An 18,244-nucleotide genomic window follows, 5' to 3' on the forward strand; every position below is an offset into this window, starting at 1 on the left:
TCAGGTCCAAACCCACTCTGGTGTTCTCTCCTTCCCTGTGTGGGACTCCTGGACCCCAGCCTGCTTCCCTTTCTGTATCATCACTTCTTCTGTTTGTTCTGTGTCCCTCCTGGCCCACTGAATACAGTTCTCCTCTTCAGCTTTAACACACCAGTCCCCAGACTTTTCCTATGAATGAATTTATTTTCTTGTTAATCTCTGTGGGGACATGGAGAGAGGTCATCAACACAGCAAATGTAGGGAATTGACAGAGCTCCCAAGTCCATATTTCCAGATACTCATCTGTAATGTCATAAAAGAACAAAAATATTTGAAATTGAATTCTCCTACTAATGACGGAAACCACCAAGGCAAAAACCCAGCACTCCACAGCTTTCTCTTCTTTGGGGTGAGCTTGCCTGGCCTCAAGAAGGGATCTCACATAGGATGTCACCCCAAGAGGGCAACTGTTCATGTGGCTTGACGCTTCTCAAGAAGCCCACCTTGGCATTGAAATTAACCCCTCCCCCTTCCCATCTGGAGATGCCCTCGAGACATAAGGATCCTGTTGTTCAGTTGCTAAGTCATGTCAGATTGTTTGTGACCCAATGGACTGCAGCATTCCAGGCTTCCCTGTCCTTCACTATCTCCTGCTTAAACTCATGTCCATTGAGTCAATGATGCCATCCAACCATCTCATCCTCTGTCATCCCATTCTCCTCCTGCCCTCAATCTTTCCCAGCATCAGAGTCTTTTCCAATGAGTCAGCTGTTTGCATTAGGTGGCCAAAGTATAGGAACTTCAGCTTCAGCATCAGAGCTTCCAGTGAATTTCAGGGTTCATTTCTTTTAGGATTGACTGGTGACCTCCTTCTAATATAGACGGCTTCTCCTTGAAGTGGGACCTCACCCATAAGACATGCGTCTGCTCCTGCAGTTTGAGATTCCCAGATGAGCCTATCTTCCAAAATTTAGGGCACTGCCAGCATATTTTGTTGTTCAGTCGCTCAGTCGTGTCCGATTCTTTGCAACCCCATGAACTGCAGCATGCCAGGCTTCCCTGTCCTTCACCATCTCCCAGAGCTTGCTCAAACTCATGTCCATTGAGTTGATGATACCATCCAACCATCTCATCCTCTGTCATCCCCTTTTCCTCCTGCCTTCAATCTTTCCCAGCATCAGGATCTTTTCCAATGAGTCAGCTCTTCACATCAGGTGGCCAAAGTATTGAAGCTTCAGCATCAGTCCTTCCAAAGAATACTCAGGGTTGATTTCCTTTAGAGTTGACTGGTTGGATCTCCTTGCAGTCCAAGGGACTCTCAAGAGTCTTCTCCAACACCACAGTTCAAAAGCATCAATTCTTCTGCTTTCAGCCTTCTTTATGGTCCAACTCTCACATCCATACATGACTACTGGAAAAACCATAGTTTTGACTATATGGACCTTTGTTGGCAAAGTAATGTCTCTACTTTTTAATATGCTTTTCTTCCAAGGAGCAAGGATCTTTTAGTTTCATGGCTGCAGTCACCATTGGCAGTGATTTTGGAGCCCAAGAAAGAAAGTCTGTCACTGTTTCCATTGTTTCCCCATCTATTTGCCATGAAATGATGGGACCGGAATACCCCCCAGATATTAGTTAGGTCTCCTAAGAAAGGAGAAATTCCTGAAGCACTGGGAATTTGTTTCAAAGGATTGTGGGCTGCCCAGGACAATCCCAGACACATCCCTCTGTTACGACCCAAGACTTTGGCCTCTCACCCTTATTAATCTCATTAATTGCCCAGTTCATGAACTGGCAAGTCTATGTAGGACCCATTGGGACTCCCTTAGCCAGTTAGCCAGGCCCCAGACTTCTGTGTGTTTGGACCTCTGTTGGAAGTGTCTTGGGAGGCTGGCATGGGGAAGTCAAGGATCATGTATATTGAGGCCTCCTGAGTTATCCACAGAGAAAATTCCAGGAGGAAGAAATGCTCCAAAAAGGAAAGGCATACATTTTTCATCCAAATACCCAACCAAACATGCATTTGCCCCAGTCTCTTTGGTGTTTTGCATAAAGCTCCTCCCTCTAGACAGTTTTACAGGACACAAGGCTAATGGTGTTCTTAGGGTCTATATTATCTATTTAGGGATCTTTGTTCTCCATGGGAAAAGGAAGTACGAGGTAGGGGAAGAAGAAACCAGAAAGCCTTCAGCATCTCCTACTTACTAGCATATGTAACTAACCACAGTTAAGTCTCCTGACCCAAAGCACAGAATCCAAAGTCCTTTCTCCTAATTTGTAATTATCCTTCTCTGAAGTTGTGTTTGCAAAGGCTGGGAAATGACCTTATAGAAATATAACAAAAATAATTCTTGTCAAAGCTACATCACTGAGCTTTAAAACCTCTGAAAAGCCTTGTCAACCCTGAGATTTCATAATTTTTTGACTTCCTAAGTCCTCATCCTGCATGTGGAAGAAGAGACTTTTCCTTGGCCACATCACAGGTCAAGGGGACACTGGAAACAGGCTGACACCTGGGGACATGAAAAAGTAAGAAGCAAGAAAGGAACCTTCAGAAAACACGAACCCCACTCATTGGGGAATGTGTTTCATGAAGCTGTTTGATCTCTGATCCTGAACATTCTGAAGAACAGTTTGCAATCTCCATTTCCCATGTCTTCCTCAAGGATGACAGACTCTTAGGAGACCAGAATCACAGACAGACCTTTCTTTCCTGGAGACCTCTGAGGACAGGATTAGAAGTTATTCTATAAGTACTGAGGCTGAGGAATGAATGAATCTTAAATACCTTAGATAAGAAAGTGAGAGATGACAAGAATAGGTGATAAGGAAGTAACGCTAGATGTGCCCTAGTGAGCAGACTGTAGTTCTTCCAGTCCTGAAACTTACAGATACCTTTTGCAGCAGCATCTCCTGCCAGTCCTAAACACACACACACACATTCAGGAGTTCCAAGGTCAAAATTTTGAGCCTCATTCAGTTCAGTCAGTGCACCCAGATGATGCAAAACAGAAGTCGTAAGTCTCTGGGCCATCAAGGACTTGCCGAGATTCCTGGCATCTGAGACACACTGCAGGAAGTTAACTGCCCGTCTCTGCAGCATCATCATCTTGCTGATGTACCTCTTCAGTAAAGAGTCAACAGTTGCCTCCTGCCCCCATAGTGCAGTATTCTATGCCAGACTTCCTTATATTGTTGAAACAGAGGCTGAACACTTCAGAGGAGGCTGTTCTGTCAGATGATGCCCAGGACTGGAGAATCCACCCTGGGCCTGTTGTACATAGAGCTGGCTCCAGCTGAGGCCAGCTAGCCAGTGGGGGAGTCAGAGCGATTCACTGTCAGGATTGCCTTCAAGCGGACCCGGTACAGCCTGTTGCATGAACTACATCTGGAAAATGTCAAAAGATAAGAAAACCTGGCCAAATATGAGGGGCTCTCTTTTCTCATATTTTTGAAAGGCTGAGTGAATCCCCCTTCCTTGGTAGGCAGTAGAATGGGGAACATGGGGTTATGAGAATACTTATATTCTGAAACTAGACTAGGAAAGGAAATAATCCCAAAACTGAGAGGCACATACATCAACAGTAGATGACGAGGTACATGGCTTAAGCATTTATTTATACCAACTAACCAAATGTGGTCTTTGCAGTTGTTCTTTAGTCACTAAGTCATGTCTAACTCATTGCAACCCTGTGGACTGTAACCCACCAGGCTCCTCCGGATTTCCCAGGCAAGAATACTGGAATGGATTGCCATTCTTTTCTCTAGGGGATCTTCCTGACCAAGAAGTTGAACCCACGTCTCCTGCATTGACAAGCGGATTCTTTACCGCTGAGCCACCAGGGAAGCCCCAAACTGGTCATTCAGATGTTTCTTTGATGCCTACATATGTGGATTCATGAGGAGATACACTCCACATCACTTGGAAACTATCTTCTCATGCAGTTGCCATTTAGCTCTCAATTTTCTTTCTCCTTCCTCAAGCTCACCATGACCAAGTCTGAACTAGTGGTGTCTCCCATGAATCTCCGCATCCTGAGATGCGCTGGCTCCCACAGATAGTAGATAGCTTTATCTCCTGTTCTCTACCTTCCTTCATCTCTTGGGTCTTTAAAACTCTCTTGGGTGGGTTTGCACAAGATCACAAATCAGGTAAATGCAGAAATGTGGCAGGAGGCAGAGGGCAAAGAAAGAATGAAATGAGAGATCGAAAATGTTTAATCCAGAGCTCACCTGCAGAAATGTGGCAGGAGGCAGAGGGCAAAGAAAGAATGAAATGACAGATCGAAAATGTTTAATCCAGAGCATAATCTGTGAATAAGAAAGCCTCAGGTAAAGGCCCAGGATCGAAATTCAAGCTTGACTATTGAGCAACAACTCTGCTCGAAGTTTGAACTTTATTCTCTCGGCAGTGGGAAGCCAGAGGAGGTGTTTCCACAGGAGAGAACAAAAATCAAATAGTTGTGGTTGTTCATTGTTAAGATTTAAAGAGAAAGTGAGGATGGATTAGAGGGAGAGTTTAAGAGAAGGGGATATTAGTTACAAGGCTCCTGCAGTAAAGTTCAGGCAAGAGATGTTGAGCATCTGAGCTAAGACAGTGGAACAGGGAATGGAGAGGGTACCGGATCAGCAGATGGTGGAGAAGAGGTGAAGGGGAGAAGGTCAGCTTGGACCACACTGGCGCCAGCCAAGAATGGAGGCAGGACTTCTTCCACAAAGGCTTCCCTCTTCCTTCTTTCCCCCCGTGTGGTTCGGGCCCCAGGGCCTCAAGCGTGACCTCAGATCTATGTGTCATTTGGCCACTGAGTACTCAGACAGGAGCCTGCTCCGGTGACTCAGGCACACACACGGTTCCACTGCCCTCTTTCTTAGGGCGCACTGCTTCCCCATAACAGAGCTCCAACATCTTTCTCCCACTCTGCCACTCTCTTTCCTTCCCTGCTAAAAGCAATGGGGTTTTTTGGTTCTGGTCCATAGGAGCCAGCATAGGAGTCTGTGGTGACCCTGGCATCCCAGCCCACGGCATCCGTCTGGGGGACAGCTTTGCCCCGGGCAGCCTAATGCGCTTCAGCTGTGAAGCTGGCCACGTGCTCCGAGGGTCCTCAGAGCGAACTTGTCAAGCCAACGGCTCGTGGAGCGGCGTGCAGCCTGAGTGTGGAGGTAATGTATGTGACCATTCTGCTTCTCCCCTTTGCCTGCCCCAAGGTCTTCCCCTGTTTTCCTACTCCCTACTGCCTGCCCTCACCCGCACAGATAAAATCAAAGGCTCCATTTAAACCCTTAGCCAGGTGGAGAGTGGACATCAACAGAGAGTTCACGTTCATCTCATTAGTAATCCAAGGGCAAACATATTCCCCATCCTAACCTCAGAAGGGAAGATACCAAGATAAACCAAGTTTTGCAGATTTGTTCACTTGTTTCCATATAGCTTCATTCAACAACCATGTGCCAAATGATACTAGAGACACAATGGTAGCTGAGCCAGACACACCTTCCCCTCTGGAGCTTACAGTTTAAGATTAAACAAACATCCAAAGTGCCAAAAAAAAATACAAAATCCAATTTTACAAATCACTTTAAAAGTAATATAAGCCCTTAATGATGGTTCCTGGGATGGCCTCAGTGGGGGAAGAGGAAAGACACACTATACAGTCATCATCTAGCAAGGGGGAAGTGGGAATGGAATAGAGAAACAGGGAAATATATAATTACCAGGCGGCAGCACCAAGGGCTCATTAAGGTAAGAGCCATTAACTTAAAGTGACAGTCAGCGTTAGTCTGGGTTTTTGTTCAAGCACATTTTGCTACATAGTCTCAGACACAGGGTAGGTGAAGCATTACGTGTAATTAGGGTTTTACTAGGTAACCAGTAATTAAGCATAGGTGACTAAGGCATAAAGAAAGTGGCAAGGGAGATAAGGGTAGATACAAAGCAGTGATTGCCACAGATGTTAGCATCTAGGCTGGGGAAGGAGGGAATAGGTTCATGGTGGAGTAAGAGGCTATGAAAAGGTGACAAGATCATTGAATTATAGGTCCCAATCACCAGGAAACAAATTCCAGAGGGAGTGAGCTAAAGAAATAAATGGCAGTGGTTAGAGGATGGGCTGCATGGACTTGAGATCGCAGCATGGTCCTGCAGGGGAGATGCTCTGGCCCATGTTCGGGGACACCTGCCCAGGAAATGACACAGGTGGGGTCAGTGCCCTCTCCCACTTGTCTGTCCAAAGTCCTGCCTTTCTGGGGGTGCAAAGTTAGTTTTTACAGGATTTTATAGGCATGGTAAGAGGCATAGTAAGCTTGTGGTCACGAGTGTATTGGCAAGGAAAGAATTTACCATATTCTCACATATCCACTGTGACCAGGTTCCCTTTCTTGCCACCCAGACCCCAGGATGGAGTCAGTCACCATGTCAGGAGGGTTCAGGGAACAGAAAGTAGGTGGCTAAGAGTTTCAGCCTGGAAGCAAGTATTTGTTGAATGACTGTTGTGTGTGTGTGTGTGTAACATGTACACAACTCTTACTGACTTCCCTTGATAAGCTCCCAGTTACCTTTCAAGGTTCTACTCAAATTCTTATCTCCAGCCGCAGTAAGCCACTCACTTCTTAGTGCTTTTTTCCTTCAAGTGTAGCACTTGTCACATCATATTTTAATTCATCTGTTTATAGGTAGATTCTTAAGATAGACTGGGCTTCTCAAAGGCAGGGGTCATGGCTCGGTCATCACTGCATTTCTGGTACCTAGGGAGCACAAATACTTGTTGAGTGGATGGGTATTAGGGCCTATCTGATCTACAAAATGATTCTTGTCATTTGGGGATAATTTTGGGACTTTGGGACCATGTAAATGTCATAAATACTTACAAAATAAAATTAAATGAAAAATTAGAAACAAGTAATCTCTATCAAAAATCAAAATGGAAACAAATGAACTTAACTATGTGTCAAGCTGGTGATTTAATAACCCAGAGAATTATTTCAGTTGACTTGAAAAAATGAAATTTGAATATGGTATATATATCCTAAGGACAAAGAACTGCAATGAAATCTTAAACTGGTTCTAAAACTGTATGGTTTTAGCAATCATATTGCTGGTGGTCAAATTGGAGTGAAAATTCTGAAACTATTACATATATAATACCATACTCTATATGGATAAAGCAAGTTAAAATTATTTATTGTCATTAAGAACCAAGATTTTAAAATGAAAGATGAAAAAGTTAAGGAAAAATTCTTAATTCTAAACTTGGCTTTGTAATATCAGTATAAACTCATAATGTATTTTCAGTTTGAAAAGTTATTTTCCCAATCTAAAAGTCTAGAATCAATGACCAGCTCCATAGCAATGAGTACCCTTAATGCCCAGACTGTAGGTTTTAAACCCATTGTCCATTAAAAGGAACCAGAGCTGTTTAGGGAAATGGCTGATTCCAGGACTGGGGCAGGAAACACACAAAATTAACATGGAAACTCTGTCACTCCAGCAAGGAATCTGCCAAACACAACTGGGTCATGTCAGAGGAACTCAGGAGCCAACTTGACAGGGTTTCCATTAGTCAGAGATGGAATAATTTGAATGTCAATAAAAATAAAAGTGACAACAGAAGGCAACATAACAAGTAAACTTAAATCTGTGAATTTAAATGATTGTCCTTTGGAGCTTGCTAGGGAACCATCTAATTAGCCTCATATATGATTTTTTTTTTTTTTTAAATCAAGCATTAGTCCAACCTTCCTGTGTGAACTCTATTTCAGGGTAAGCAAATATTTGATGATGGGCAAGTTCTTTATTAAAGAACCCGAGCTAAAGCAGAAAGAATTGTGGAATTGATCAACAGGGATCTACTGTATAGCACAGGAAACTCTGCTCAATATTATGTGGCAACCTAAGTGGGAAAAAACTTGAAAAAGAATAGATACATGTGTATAAATAACTGAATAACTGTGCTTTACACCTGAAACTCTCACAACATTGACAATCAACTATACTCCAATATAAAATAAAAAGTTAAAAAAATAATTTAAAATTTTTAATTTAAAAAGAATTATAGAATTAAAATTATACCATTTCTTTTTTTTTAATTTAAATTTATTTATTTTAATTGAGGCTAATTACTTTACAATATTGTATTGGTTTTGCCATACATCAACATGCATCTGCCACGGGTGTACATGTGTTTCCCATCCTGAACCCCCCTCCCACCTCCCTCCCCGTACCATCCCTCTGGGTCATCCCAGTGCACCAGCCCCAAGCATCCTGTATCCTGCATGGAACCTGGACTGGCGATTTGTTTCTTATATGATATTATACATGTTTCAATGCCATTCTCCCAAATCATCCCCGCCCCCCTCGCCACAGAGTCCAAAAGACTGTTCTATATATCTGTGTCTCTTTTGCTGTCTCGCATACAGGGTTATCATTACCATCTTTCCAAATTCCATATATATGCATTAGTATACTGTATTGGTGTTTTTCTTTCTGGCTTACTTCACTCTGTATAATAGGCTCCAGTTTCCATTTCTATCCCCTAATGAATCTGGTCAACTATATTTACTTTCTATTGAAACCATTAAATGGCAACTAATAGGAGCTTAATAATGCCAGATAAGGCAGGCAGACGTGACCCACTGAGCATCCTCAGCATCACTAACAAGGAGGCAACCAGACATTCTGTGCCTCTAATGTGATGTGATAAGAAAAACACAAAACCACGTGCCAAGTACCTTTGTCAAGAAGTAGAACTTGACTGTGGTAATGACAGAGGAGCATACTGAACAGTGCCTCGTTCTCCACGTTAGTAAACTCCAGGAAGTGGGAAGTTCTACCAGTTAAATGCCCTGATTTCTGTGACAGATAAATTATAGGAGAGGGTAATCCAGTAACCTCTGGATTCAGAGAGTCTTAGAGACATGCCAATCAAATGTCATGCATGGACCTTCATGATTCAAACAAATCAACTCTTAAAAAAGAGATACAGACAGAGTCTTGAGGAAAACTAAGCACTGCTTGGCTATTTGGTGATATGAAGGAATCGTTTAAAATTTTAGGTGTGATAACAAAACAGACATGGTCTTTAATTTTTAGAAATCTTAAAAAAAATCCCTCCAGGTCTCTGCCCCCCTTCTGAGGGTAAGATGATCAGACACGGGAGCATCCCAAGAGGGATGCTTTCAATCACAGGCTCCTGATGTAACCTGTGGCCTCCACTCTGGGCAGGACTTAGACTAACCCCGGGGGATGCCTGCCCTTGTTCTGATGAGTAATGTGTTCTTTTGGCTTCCTAGTGATCTCTTGCGGGAATCCTGGGACTCCAAGCAATGCCAGAGTCCTGTTCAGTGACGGCCTGGTTTTCTCCAGCTCCATCGTCTATGAGTGTCGGGAAGGCTACTATGCCACAGGCCTACTTAGCCGGCACTGCTCGGTCAATGGCACCTGGACGGGCAGTGATCCAGAGTGCACAGGTGAGAGCCTCTGGGCTCCATGGCAGTGGGGCTCCTCCACGCCAGAGGAGAAGGCTGTCTGCTAGAGATTGGGAAGACTGGCTGGCGTTGAGGGACTTGACCCTGAATGAGGATCATACAAGTCGCCTCCATTTACTGAGCACGTTCTGTGGGACTGCCACTGAGCAAAGTGCTTTGTTTTCGGATCTTTTGATGCTCACCACAATCCCCTCCCTGTGAAAGTAGGAAAGTGAAAGTCACTCCGACGTGTCCAACTCTTTGCGACCCCATGGACTACATAGTCCATGGGATTCTCCAGGCCAGAATACTGGAGTGAGTAGCCTTTCCTTTCTCCAGGGGATCTTCCCAACCTAGGAATCGAACCCAGGTCTCCCACACTGCAAGCAGATTCTTTACCAGCTGAGCCACTATTAGCTCTACTTTCCCATATGAGACAGATGAGGCTCAAGAAAGCTTCAAAATATGTCATTGCTATTTTCCAGGCTCTAGCAGTTCCTGGGGCTTTCTTTTTCTCTTTTAGGGCAAACCCCCAGTGCTGAGCCTGATTCTCTTTCTACCTTAAAGCTGCTGCCATCTGTCATCTTTGTTAGCTCCGTTTCTCCCTTCAATCCATCCCCACCCCAGCCTGGCTCCTCTTTCTTGCTTCTCTTAAAAGCAACTCTAGACCCTTTTCCTTGAAAAGCAAATCGCTGTGGGGCCCAGATGGAAGGAAGTGATTATAAAAGGGAATCCTATACAACATTCTCCCTTTCAGAGTCCTAGCTGTGCATCCAGGCTCCATCTGAAATCCCCTGTCAGCTTCACTGTTGTTCCGAGGTCAGAGCTCACCAGTCCCCACCCTCACTTGAAACCGTAACACAGGAATAACCACTGCATCAGTCACAAGGCCCTGCTCCTAGTCCACTGAGCCCACGGAGGCCTCCTGGGCAGAAGGGCAGTCAGTAAGAGGCCCTTCCCAGCAGACAAATTGTCTTATCAACACACCTTAGGTCCACCATGTGGTCCATCAACACATCTTAGGCTCTTCAACCTGGAAACCTCCCTCCCTCTGGTCCCCAGCCTCATTTACGAAGGGAGCCCCCTGAATATTTCTCTTAGAGGAGTGGGCCTTACATGAACAAGACGGGTTTCCCAGCCCAAGTTGCTGGGGTGTGTAAGGATGGTGCGGCAAGGACAGGGGTGTAGGACAGCCTTTGCAGGGAGACTTGGCTACGGGGAGTTAGAATGAACGGCACCCCAACTGGGAACCTGGGGGGAGATGCGACATCCCTTCTCTGACAGTTTTCCTTCCCAAACGTGTGGGGAGCGATCGGGATGGTGTTGGGATGCTAAGGAGGAAGGAGTCTATGCTGGGAGTGAACGGGGCTCTGTCTCCATCCCCTAGTCATAAACTGCGGCGACCCTGGGGTTCCAGCCAATGGCCTCCGGTTGGGCAGTGACTTCAGGTACAACAGAACTGTCACCTACCAGTGCGTCCCTGGCTACACGATGGAGTCGCACAGGGTGTCCGTGCTGAGCTGCACCAAGGACCGGACGTGGAATGGCACCAAGCCGGTCTGCAAAGGTGTGTCTGAGGGCTACAGATGTGTGGACACAGGGCTGGAGCAGGTACAAAAGCCTTGAATACCCAGAAGGGAGGGGGTGATGAAGCAGAGCCCTTACGTCTTATCTGGGGGTGTGTGAGGTGAGGAGTGGTCCCTGAACATCTACAGGGAGGCAGTGGGAAGGTCCTGGGCCTTGAACCTGGAGGACAGGATGCAGGAAAGAGTGCGTGGTTGGAAGGTGCAACGAGACCGAGCTCCCAAGGGAAGAGGGGTGGCTCCTGATTGCTCTCACTTAGCCCGGGCTCCCGGCAGCCCAGTTGCCTCAGTGCCGACGGCAGCCCTGGTTCCCCAGGGCAGCCCCAGCACTCCGCCTACCTTGGTCTCCCCCAGCTATCATGTGCAAGCCGCCTCAACTCATCCCCAACGGGAAAGTGGTGGGATCCGACTTCATGTGGGGCTCAAGCGTGACGTACGCCTGCCTGGAGGGGTACCAGCTCTCCCTGCCTGCAGTGCTCACCTGCGAGGGAAATGGGTCCTGGACCGGAGAGCTGCCTCAGTGTTTCCGTAAGTCACTCACAGGGGGCCTCCAGGGCACCCATGTGCTGGCTCCTCTCCTTCCCCGCTCAGAACTCTGCTGCTGGAAGGCCTAGAATGAGGCTCCCCTCTCCAAATCAGGGAGCTTTGTCAAAGACCACCATTAAGAAAGGAAGGGATCTTAAAGGAAGAATGTGAGAGTATCTTCATTGAGCCCTGGCTTCGGTCACTGGGTGGCGTCACAGCGGAGGGAAATTAAACCAGATACGGGAGATGCTTCTTAACTGGAAAAGCTGTTAACTGGATGGGATAGAACCCAAAGATGGAGTCGGAGGTGGGCAGGTGGGGCAGTGCTAGAAACATGCCTGACTTCAAGGATGAGACCCTGCCCTGGGACACTTGTGATTTTCCAGTGAGAGGATCATTTCTTATCTACCTGCCCTGATTATGTCTTGAAGAGCCCCAAGTCCTTTCCAGGGCTCATTTCTTACCACATCCCCCAGAGAAGGAGATTCCAGGTCATTTATTCATGTCTTACCCCATAATTGGGCTCTGGAAGGTTTTCTCCGTGCCCATGCTTTGGACAGATGGTAGGACCTATTTTTTCTTTCTGCTCGGCATTTATCTAATGCTGCAGAAAACTGTCGACATAACCCACGACACTGTTTGGGGACCTCTGAAACTTTACTTCAGTTTGGGAAATTGCAGCAGAGATGAAGGCCAGTAAAACTTGACCAGGAAAGGCAGCATGAGGTTTATGGTTAAGCCTTTAGGCTTTGACATTCCTTCCAGGAAACATGAGGAGGATAGCAAGTCTCCTGGTTCAGTCTGGACACCTTGCATTTTCTTGGGAAATAGCTGAATTGCTTTTAAACAATGAATCATGGTTATCATTTCTAAAAATGTCCCAAATCTGAAGATATAAAGAAGAATGAAATAATCATCTGAACCCTCACTTCCCAAAGATAACCAGTTAGGCTTGTCATTACACTTCCACACTATCACTAAGCATTTTTGCATGTATAGCAGTATATACACAATTTTCTATAAATCATGTTGTTCACAACTTGTATTCACTGACAGGCCATCAGCTCCTTGCTCTGTCAATATGTACTAATCTATACATCATCTTTTTTAATGGTTTTAAAAAGAATTCCTCTATTATAGATGCCACACCATTTTAATCTTCACCTACCAGTGATAAATTTGGATCTCTCCAGTTTAACCATGTTACAAACAGTTCTGCAATAAACAGCTTCAAAAGGAACATTTCTTTACCCTTGCGGTGAAGCCCTAGGAGTGAGGATGCTGGGCCACCCAGCACACTACACTTCTTGATACATGTTGCCAGAGTGTCTTCTAGAAAAAGTACTCCTATGTACACTCCCACCTGAAGTTGATGAGAATATTTCTTGACTCACACCCTCATAAACAATTGATTTGGCCAATATTATTAATATTTACCAACCTGAGAAATTTTAAAAGATGTCTAAGATTTTAAGGTATCTAAGCTAAGATTTTAGTTGGCATCACAGTGCTTCTTAGCAGAACTGAGCTGCTCTTTCTTTGTCATCCAAGAGTTGCTACTTCCTGAATGTGGGGATTTTTGATCAGCTCAGCCTTTCATGGACTTCTGATTGGTCCATCCAGGCTCCCCAAATTCCAGGACCAGGCTTCCATTTGATTTTTGCATCTGATTTCCAACCTCTTGACTCTGTGTCCACACACACATACACACACACGCATAGCACAAAGAATGTTCCTCAGGCTTGAAGTGATGTCTTAGGGAACTTTGACAGAGAACTTTGACTTCCATAGTCAGTTTTTTAAGATCCTCTCTGCTGATCCAGATGAAATGGACACTCTTAGACCCTGCTTACTGTAGGGTGAGTGCACAGTCTTTGGAAGGACATTCGGCAATACAGGTCAAAAGCTGCAAACACACTCAAACCTTTAAAGATAATAAGTTCACTCCTAGAGAATTCTCCTAAGAAAATAATACAAGTTAAACAAAAGCCACATGTAACTTTATAATAATATAAAATGCCTAAGAAGAGAGTTGCGATCAGCTATAATCACTTTGTACAGCATCTCATTGCAGATTTATGTAGCCGGTAAGTGATCATAATGTCATAAAAACAGGATATGTTGACAGAATAGCAAGTGAACAAAGCAAAGTCAACAGCACCTGGACACTGGGTTTGCAGGCACACACGTGTTTCCATACGGCTGGACAGACACTAGAAGGGAAGGAGCACAAAAATGCAAAACCATTTTGGGTAGTCGGTGATAGTTTATTTTCACTCGGTGGTCTGAACTTCCTGTAATGTTACTCCTTTACGTGGATATGATGACTAATAAGCATTTGAATCTGGAAAGGAGAGAAAGCCCCAGAGCGGCACTGAGGCAGGTGCAGCGCTGATGCAGGGCTTCTCCACAGCCAGAGTTCAAGGGGAGCAAGGAGGAGAGCAGTGCAAAGACCAGTGAGTGGGTGGCGGAAAAGGGGGGCGCGCAGTCTGAGCTCTAGACAGCGACTTGGACCTGCCTCTCTCCCCCACCTCCCCAGCGGTGTTCTGCGGAGACCCTGGCGTCCCAGCCCGAGGCAGGAGAGAGGACCGGGGATTCTCCTACAGATCGTCTGTCTCCTTCTCCTGCCAGCCCCCTCTGGTGCTGGTGGGCTCTCCACGGAGGTTCTGCCAGTCAGATGGGACATGGAGTGGCACTCAGCCCAGCTGCATAGGTGAGGTGACCGGGAGCAGGGTGTCCCTGCTGGCAGACATCCTTCTTGAGGGCCCAAGATGATGGATTTTCTTCCCTATCTCATCTGCAAAACAGAGCAAATGCTCCTCCAAGCTCCTTAAAACAGGATGTGAAGTAGCCAGCGTTCACAGGCTGCCGGGAATCACAGTCAGCCAGGGGATGACTCGAGGGGAGAGTCCAAAAGGCAGGGCCACTGGGACATGCCTCCATCCCCTTTCTCATGTCTGTTTCTCAGGGTGTGCAGGGACCACAGAGGTTTCTGTGACCATGGTCTGTTTCTTTGTTTTTGCAATCCAGACCCCACACTGACCACATGTGTGGACCCCGGCGTGCCGCAGTTCGGGATACAGAACAACTCCCAAGGCTACCAGGTAACGAGGTCCACCAAGCTCAGGTCTGTGTGCCTCCTGTCCCTTCCGGTCACTGTCAGTCTCAGAGGACCCAGGGGCCTTCCTCAGGACAGCACTGGTGGGGGGGTGGGGGGGTGGGGGATGAGACTGGGAACCTGAAGAGAGAAAGCAGCCTGTCTCTTTAAGCCATGCTGCATGGCAGCCCCTCTCCCCACCGCCCACCCACAGAAATGGGCAGGTGTTTCCACCAATCAGAGAAGCTGGTGTGGAAGAGCAGGATTCACGTGTAGCTCCATAGACACTGCTCAGTAGCCCCATGTGATGGGCACAGGGCATTTACAGTGAGACAGGTAAACCTCCTGTCCCCAGGGAAGCCATACCCTATGGGGCCCAGACCCAGCAGTCGGAGCAAGCAGGTGCCATGTGGGAGACCCATCCCTGTCAGATACAGGCTCCAGGGACACTTCTCAGAGGGAGCTTCAAAAGGAAAGGATTTGGACCTGGATGGGCCCCTCTGAGCAGAAGGAAGCAGGAAAGGAGGGGGTATGTTCAAGGCAGGACAATGAACAGGAGCCCCCGATGTGCCCAGGGGAATATGAGAGACCACACCGGAAATGGCAGGTCAGGATCTAGCCATGCAGTGGCATTTATTCACTTAGTCCATGTTCAACATGGACTTTGTCCATGCCGTAAACTATTCTAGGCACTAGGAATACAGTGAGAACAAAACAAGCCAAGTGCCTCTAAGGGCTGGTGACGATAAATAAGCAAGATCATTTCTTCAACCAGCCAGCACTGCTCGTGGCTCAATACACAGGGCTGTGGCGGGGAAGTGGGGATGCTGTTTTAGGAAGTATAGTGAGGGGAGAGGTTTCCTGAACTTGGACTGTGGTGCCCTTGGTGAGAAGGATGGGCATACCTGGCAGAGTCGGCGGCCAGCGCAGGTTGCAGGACTAGAAAGCAGGCCCACCAGCAGGTCCAGAGGCTAACGAGAGAGGAGAAGGACGTGAAGCCCAAGTGCTAGCCTGGGTCTGAAAACCTCCTTCACTTCACTTGGCACTGCCCTGTGAAGTTAAATATTCACACATCCTGTGACCCGGAGGTCCCAGTCATAGAAACCAACCCCGGAGACACTCTCATACATGTTACCAGGAGATGAGGAAAATCGTGATGTGGCTACAGGGTGGTTCATCTCAGCAGTGAGAAGGAAGGAACTATATTGCCACACAACACAGATGAATCTCAGAAACAGAGTACTGAATGTCAAAGGATACTATTTCAAGGAATATTGAAACCAAGAAAGACTGACTCTGTTTAGATATATATGTTCGCATGTGTGATAGCGGGCTTCCCAGATAGTGCTAGTGGTAAAGAACCCACCTGCCGATGCAGGAGAGGCAAGAGACACGGGTTCAATCCCTGGGTTGGAAAGATCCCCTGGAGGAAGACATGGCAACCTGCTTCAGTCTTCTTGCTGGGAGAATCCCGTGGACAGAGGAGCCTGGTGGGCTACGGTCCTTGGGGTCACAGTGTTGGACACGACTGAAGAAACTTAGCATGCACGCATGCACATATGTGATAGAATTACTTTTTAACGATGCAAGGAAATGAAAAACACAAAATTGAAGAGATTGGTTATCACTGAGGGAGCCGAGCAACATGACAGAGAAGGAACACGCAGATAGTTACAACCTTATTGATGCTGTTCTAGCCCGTAAGTTGAGTAGCGGGCTCCACTTAAAGTGTCCATTTTATTGTGATGATTCAGGTCTATATATTTGCCATATATTCTTCTTACGCACCAAATATCACCTAATAAATTTTAAAAAGAGAAGGGCGTGAACTGGGTCAGGTCAGGCCTTGAGACCATGATAAGCATTTTGGATTTTATTCTCCATGTCACGGGAAACCATTTAAAAGGGACTTAATGTGATCCATCATTTGAACTATCACTCAGAACCCTGAGGTATTAGGGGTTAGGAACGGAAGAACTTAGAAAGGACAGTACTTCAGCGTCTCGAGAGAATGACGAGAGTGGGACTGAGCTGAGCGGGGTAGCGACAGTGGACACAGAGTGCATAGTGGACCTAGAGAGAGTCAAAGGGATCAGGAGGCATTTTGTCGGTAGAGCCAAGAAGACTTATTGATGGATTGGATGGAGGGGCTGAAGGAAAGGGAGGAGTCAGCAACGACCCGAGGGTTTTTATTTGCCCAGCTGGGTGTAGAGAGGTGCCATTTGTTGAATAAGGTGATGAAATACAAAAGCGGGCACGGAGGCAGGCCGTGGAAGTTAAGTTTCACCTTGAGTTTGATTTGCTCCCAGGCATCATAGAGACATGTGAGGGTTTTGAGCTGGAAAGCAGTGTGGTCCGAGATGCACTTTAGGAAGCTGAGCTGGCAGCATTGTGCCCCGTGGGTTGGAAATGAGAGATGGAGCTGGTGGTTGCAGGGAATATCAAGTCAGACAGTGAGGGGCTAGTGGAGGGTGAGGGTGAAGCAGGGGGAGAAATGACAGGGAGGGTGGCAATTCTGCTCATGAGATAGTTACAAAGCACAGCTCTAGATTCTATAGGGGACATGTCCTGAAAAGAATGTATACATTCATGGAGGGAAGAGACATGCACAGTAATATTCTACTTCCTACAGTTCTTCACGTTAGAAAATGCTTCCAAACCCACCTCCACATTTGTGCGTCACAACATTCCACTATAGTTGTGGCGGGGCTGTTCATCCCAAGTCTGCTCCAGAGGGGCTGAGATGTAGAGAGTTTCGTGCAGCCAGTGGACGCCAGAGCTCACAGCCAGGGTCTTCTGATTCTGAGTCAGGTACTCGGTCCATTGTAGCAGACTGAGTTATACCCCACAAGAGCGTTGACCTGGCCCAGGGAGTTGGGGGAAGCCTTGTGGAAGAGGCATAATGTAAGCTGCCTCAAGGGATAAGTAAGATGTAATCAGGCAGAGAAGCAGAAGGGTGGGTAGCAGTAGGGTGGTGGGGAAGTAAGCAGTCAAGGGATGGGTGTGAAGCATCACTGGATAGAAGGTGATCCTGGGACCCTCCATCCCACCACAGGTTGGAAGCACCGTGCTTTTCCGTTGTCAGAAAGGTTACCTGCTCCAGGGCTCCACCTCCAGGACGTGCCTCCCCAACCTGACCTGGAGCGGAACCCCGCCCGACTGTGTCCGTGAGTGCTCCCAGATAACTCCTCTCAGCAGCTCATAACCTCCCTGACCTGGGCCTCCAGGATGTGCTTGAATGCTCTGAGTGACAGGGAGCTCACAGCTTCTCATTGGGACCGTAGTGATCTCTTTGTAGTCCTTATCCCTTGGGTCCCCCCATCCCCAGAAGATATTTCTTCACAAATGCCTTTCTGGTATTCGAAGGCAATTCCTATGCCTTAGCAAAGAAAAAGAAAGAACTTTCCCATGGCTGTAGGTACCAACAGTGACAAGGCCCACCCTCAGGATGAAATTTCGGGCTTTTGACTGTAATTATTCCCTTTCCCTCAGGAAAAGTGCCTAGATTCCCTCAGGGTCAGCTGAGTCATTATCCACATCATCTCCGTCTTGACCACTTGCATAGACATCAAGGCTGGGGTGGGGTGTGGGAGGGGATGCT

General features: G+C 46.7%; 1 protein-coding gene across 1 annotated transcript in view; it reads left to right on the forward strand.

Moving 5' to 3' along the window:
• CSMD2 (CUB and Sushi multiple domains 2) overlaps positions 1–18,244 on the forward strand; it is a 275,213-nt gene that overhangs the window by 243,489 nt on the left and 13,480 nt on the right. Inside the window, 7 exon segments of the mRNA XM_070362524.1 lie at positions 4,957–5,139; positions 9,265–9,441; positions 10,826–11,005; positions 11,376–11,549; positions 14,086–14,259; positions 14,577–14,650; positions 17,699–17,810. Coding sequence (XP_070218625.1) covers positions 4,957–5,139; positions 9,265–9,441; positions 10,826–11,005; positions 11,376–11,549; positions 14,086–14,259; positions 14,577–14,650; positions 17,699–17,810 — 1,074 coding nt within the window.

The sequence above is a fragment of the Bos mutus genome, chromosome 3 (assembly GCF_027580195.1).
Source record: "Bos mutus isolate GX-2022 chromosome 3, NWIPB_WYAK_1.1, whole genome shotgun sequence".
Lineage (NCBI taxonomy): Eukaryota > Metazoa > Chordata > Mammalia > Artiodactyla > Bovidae > Bos > Bos mutus.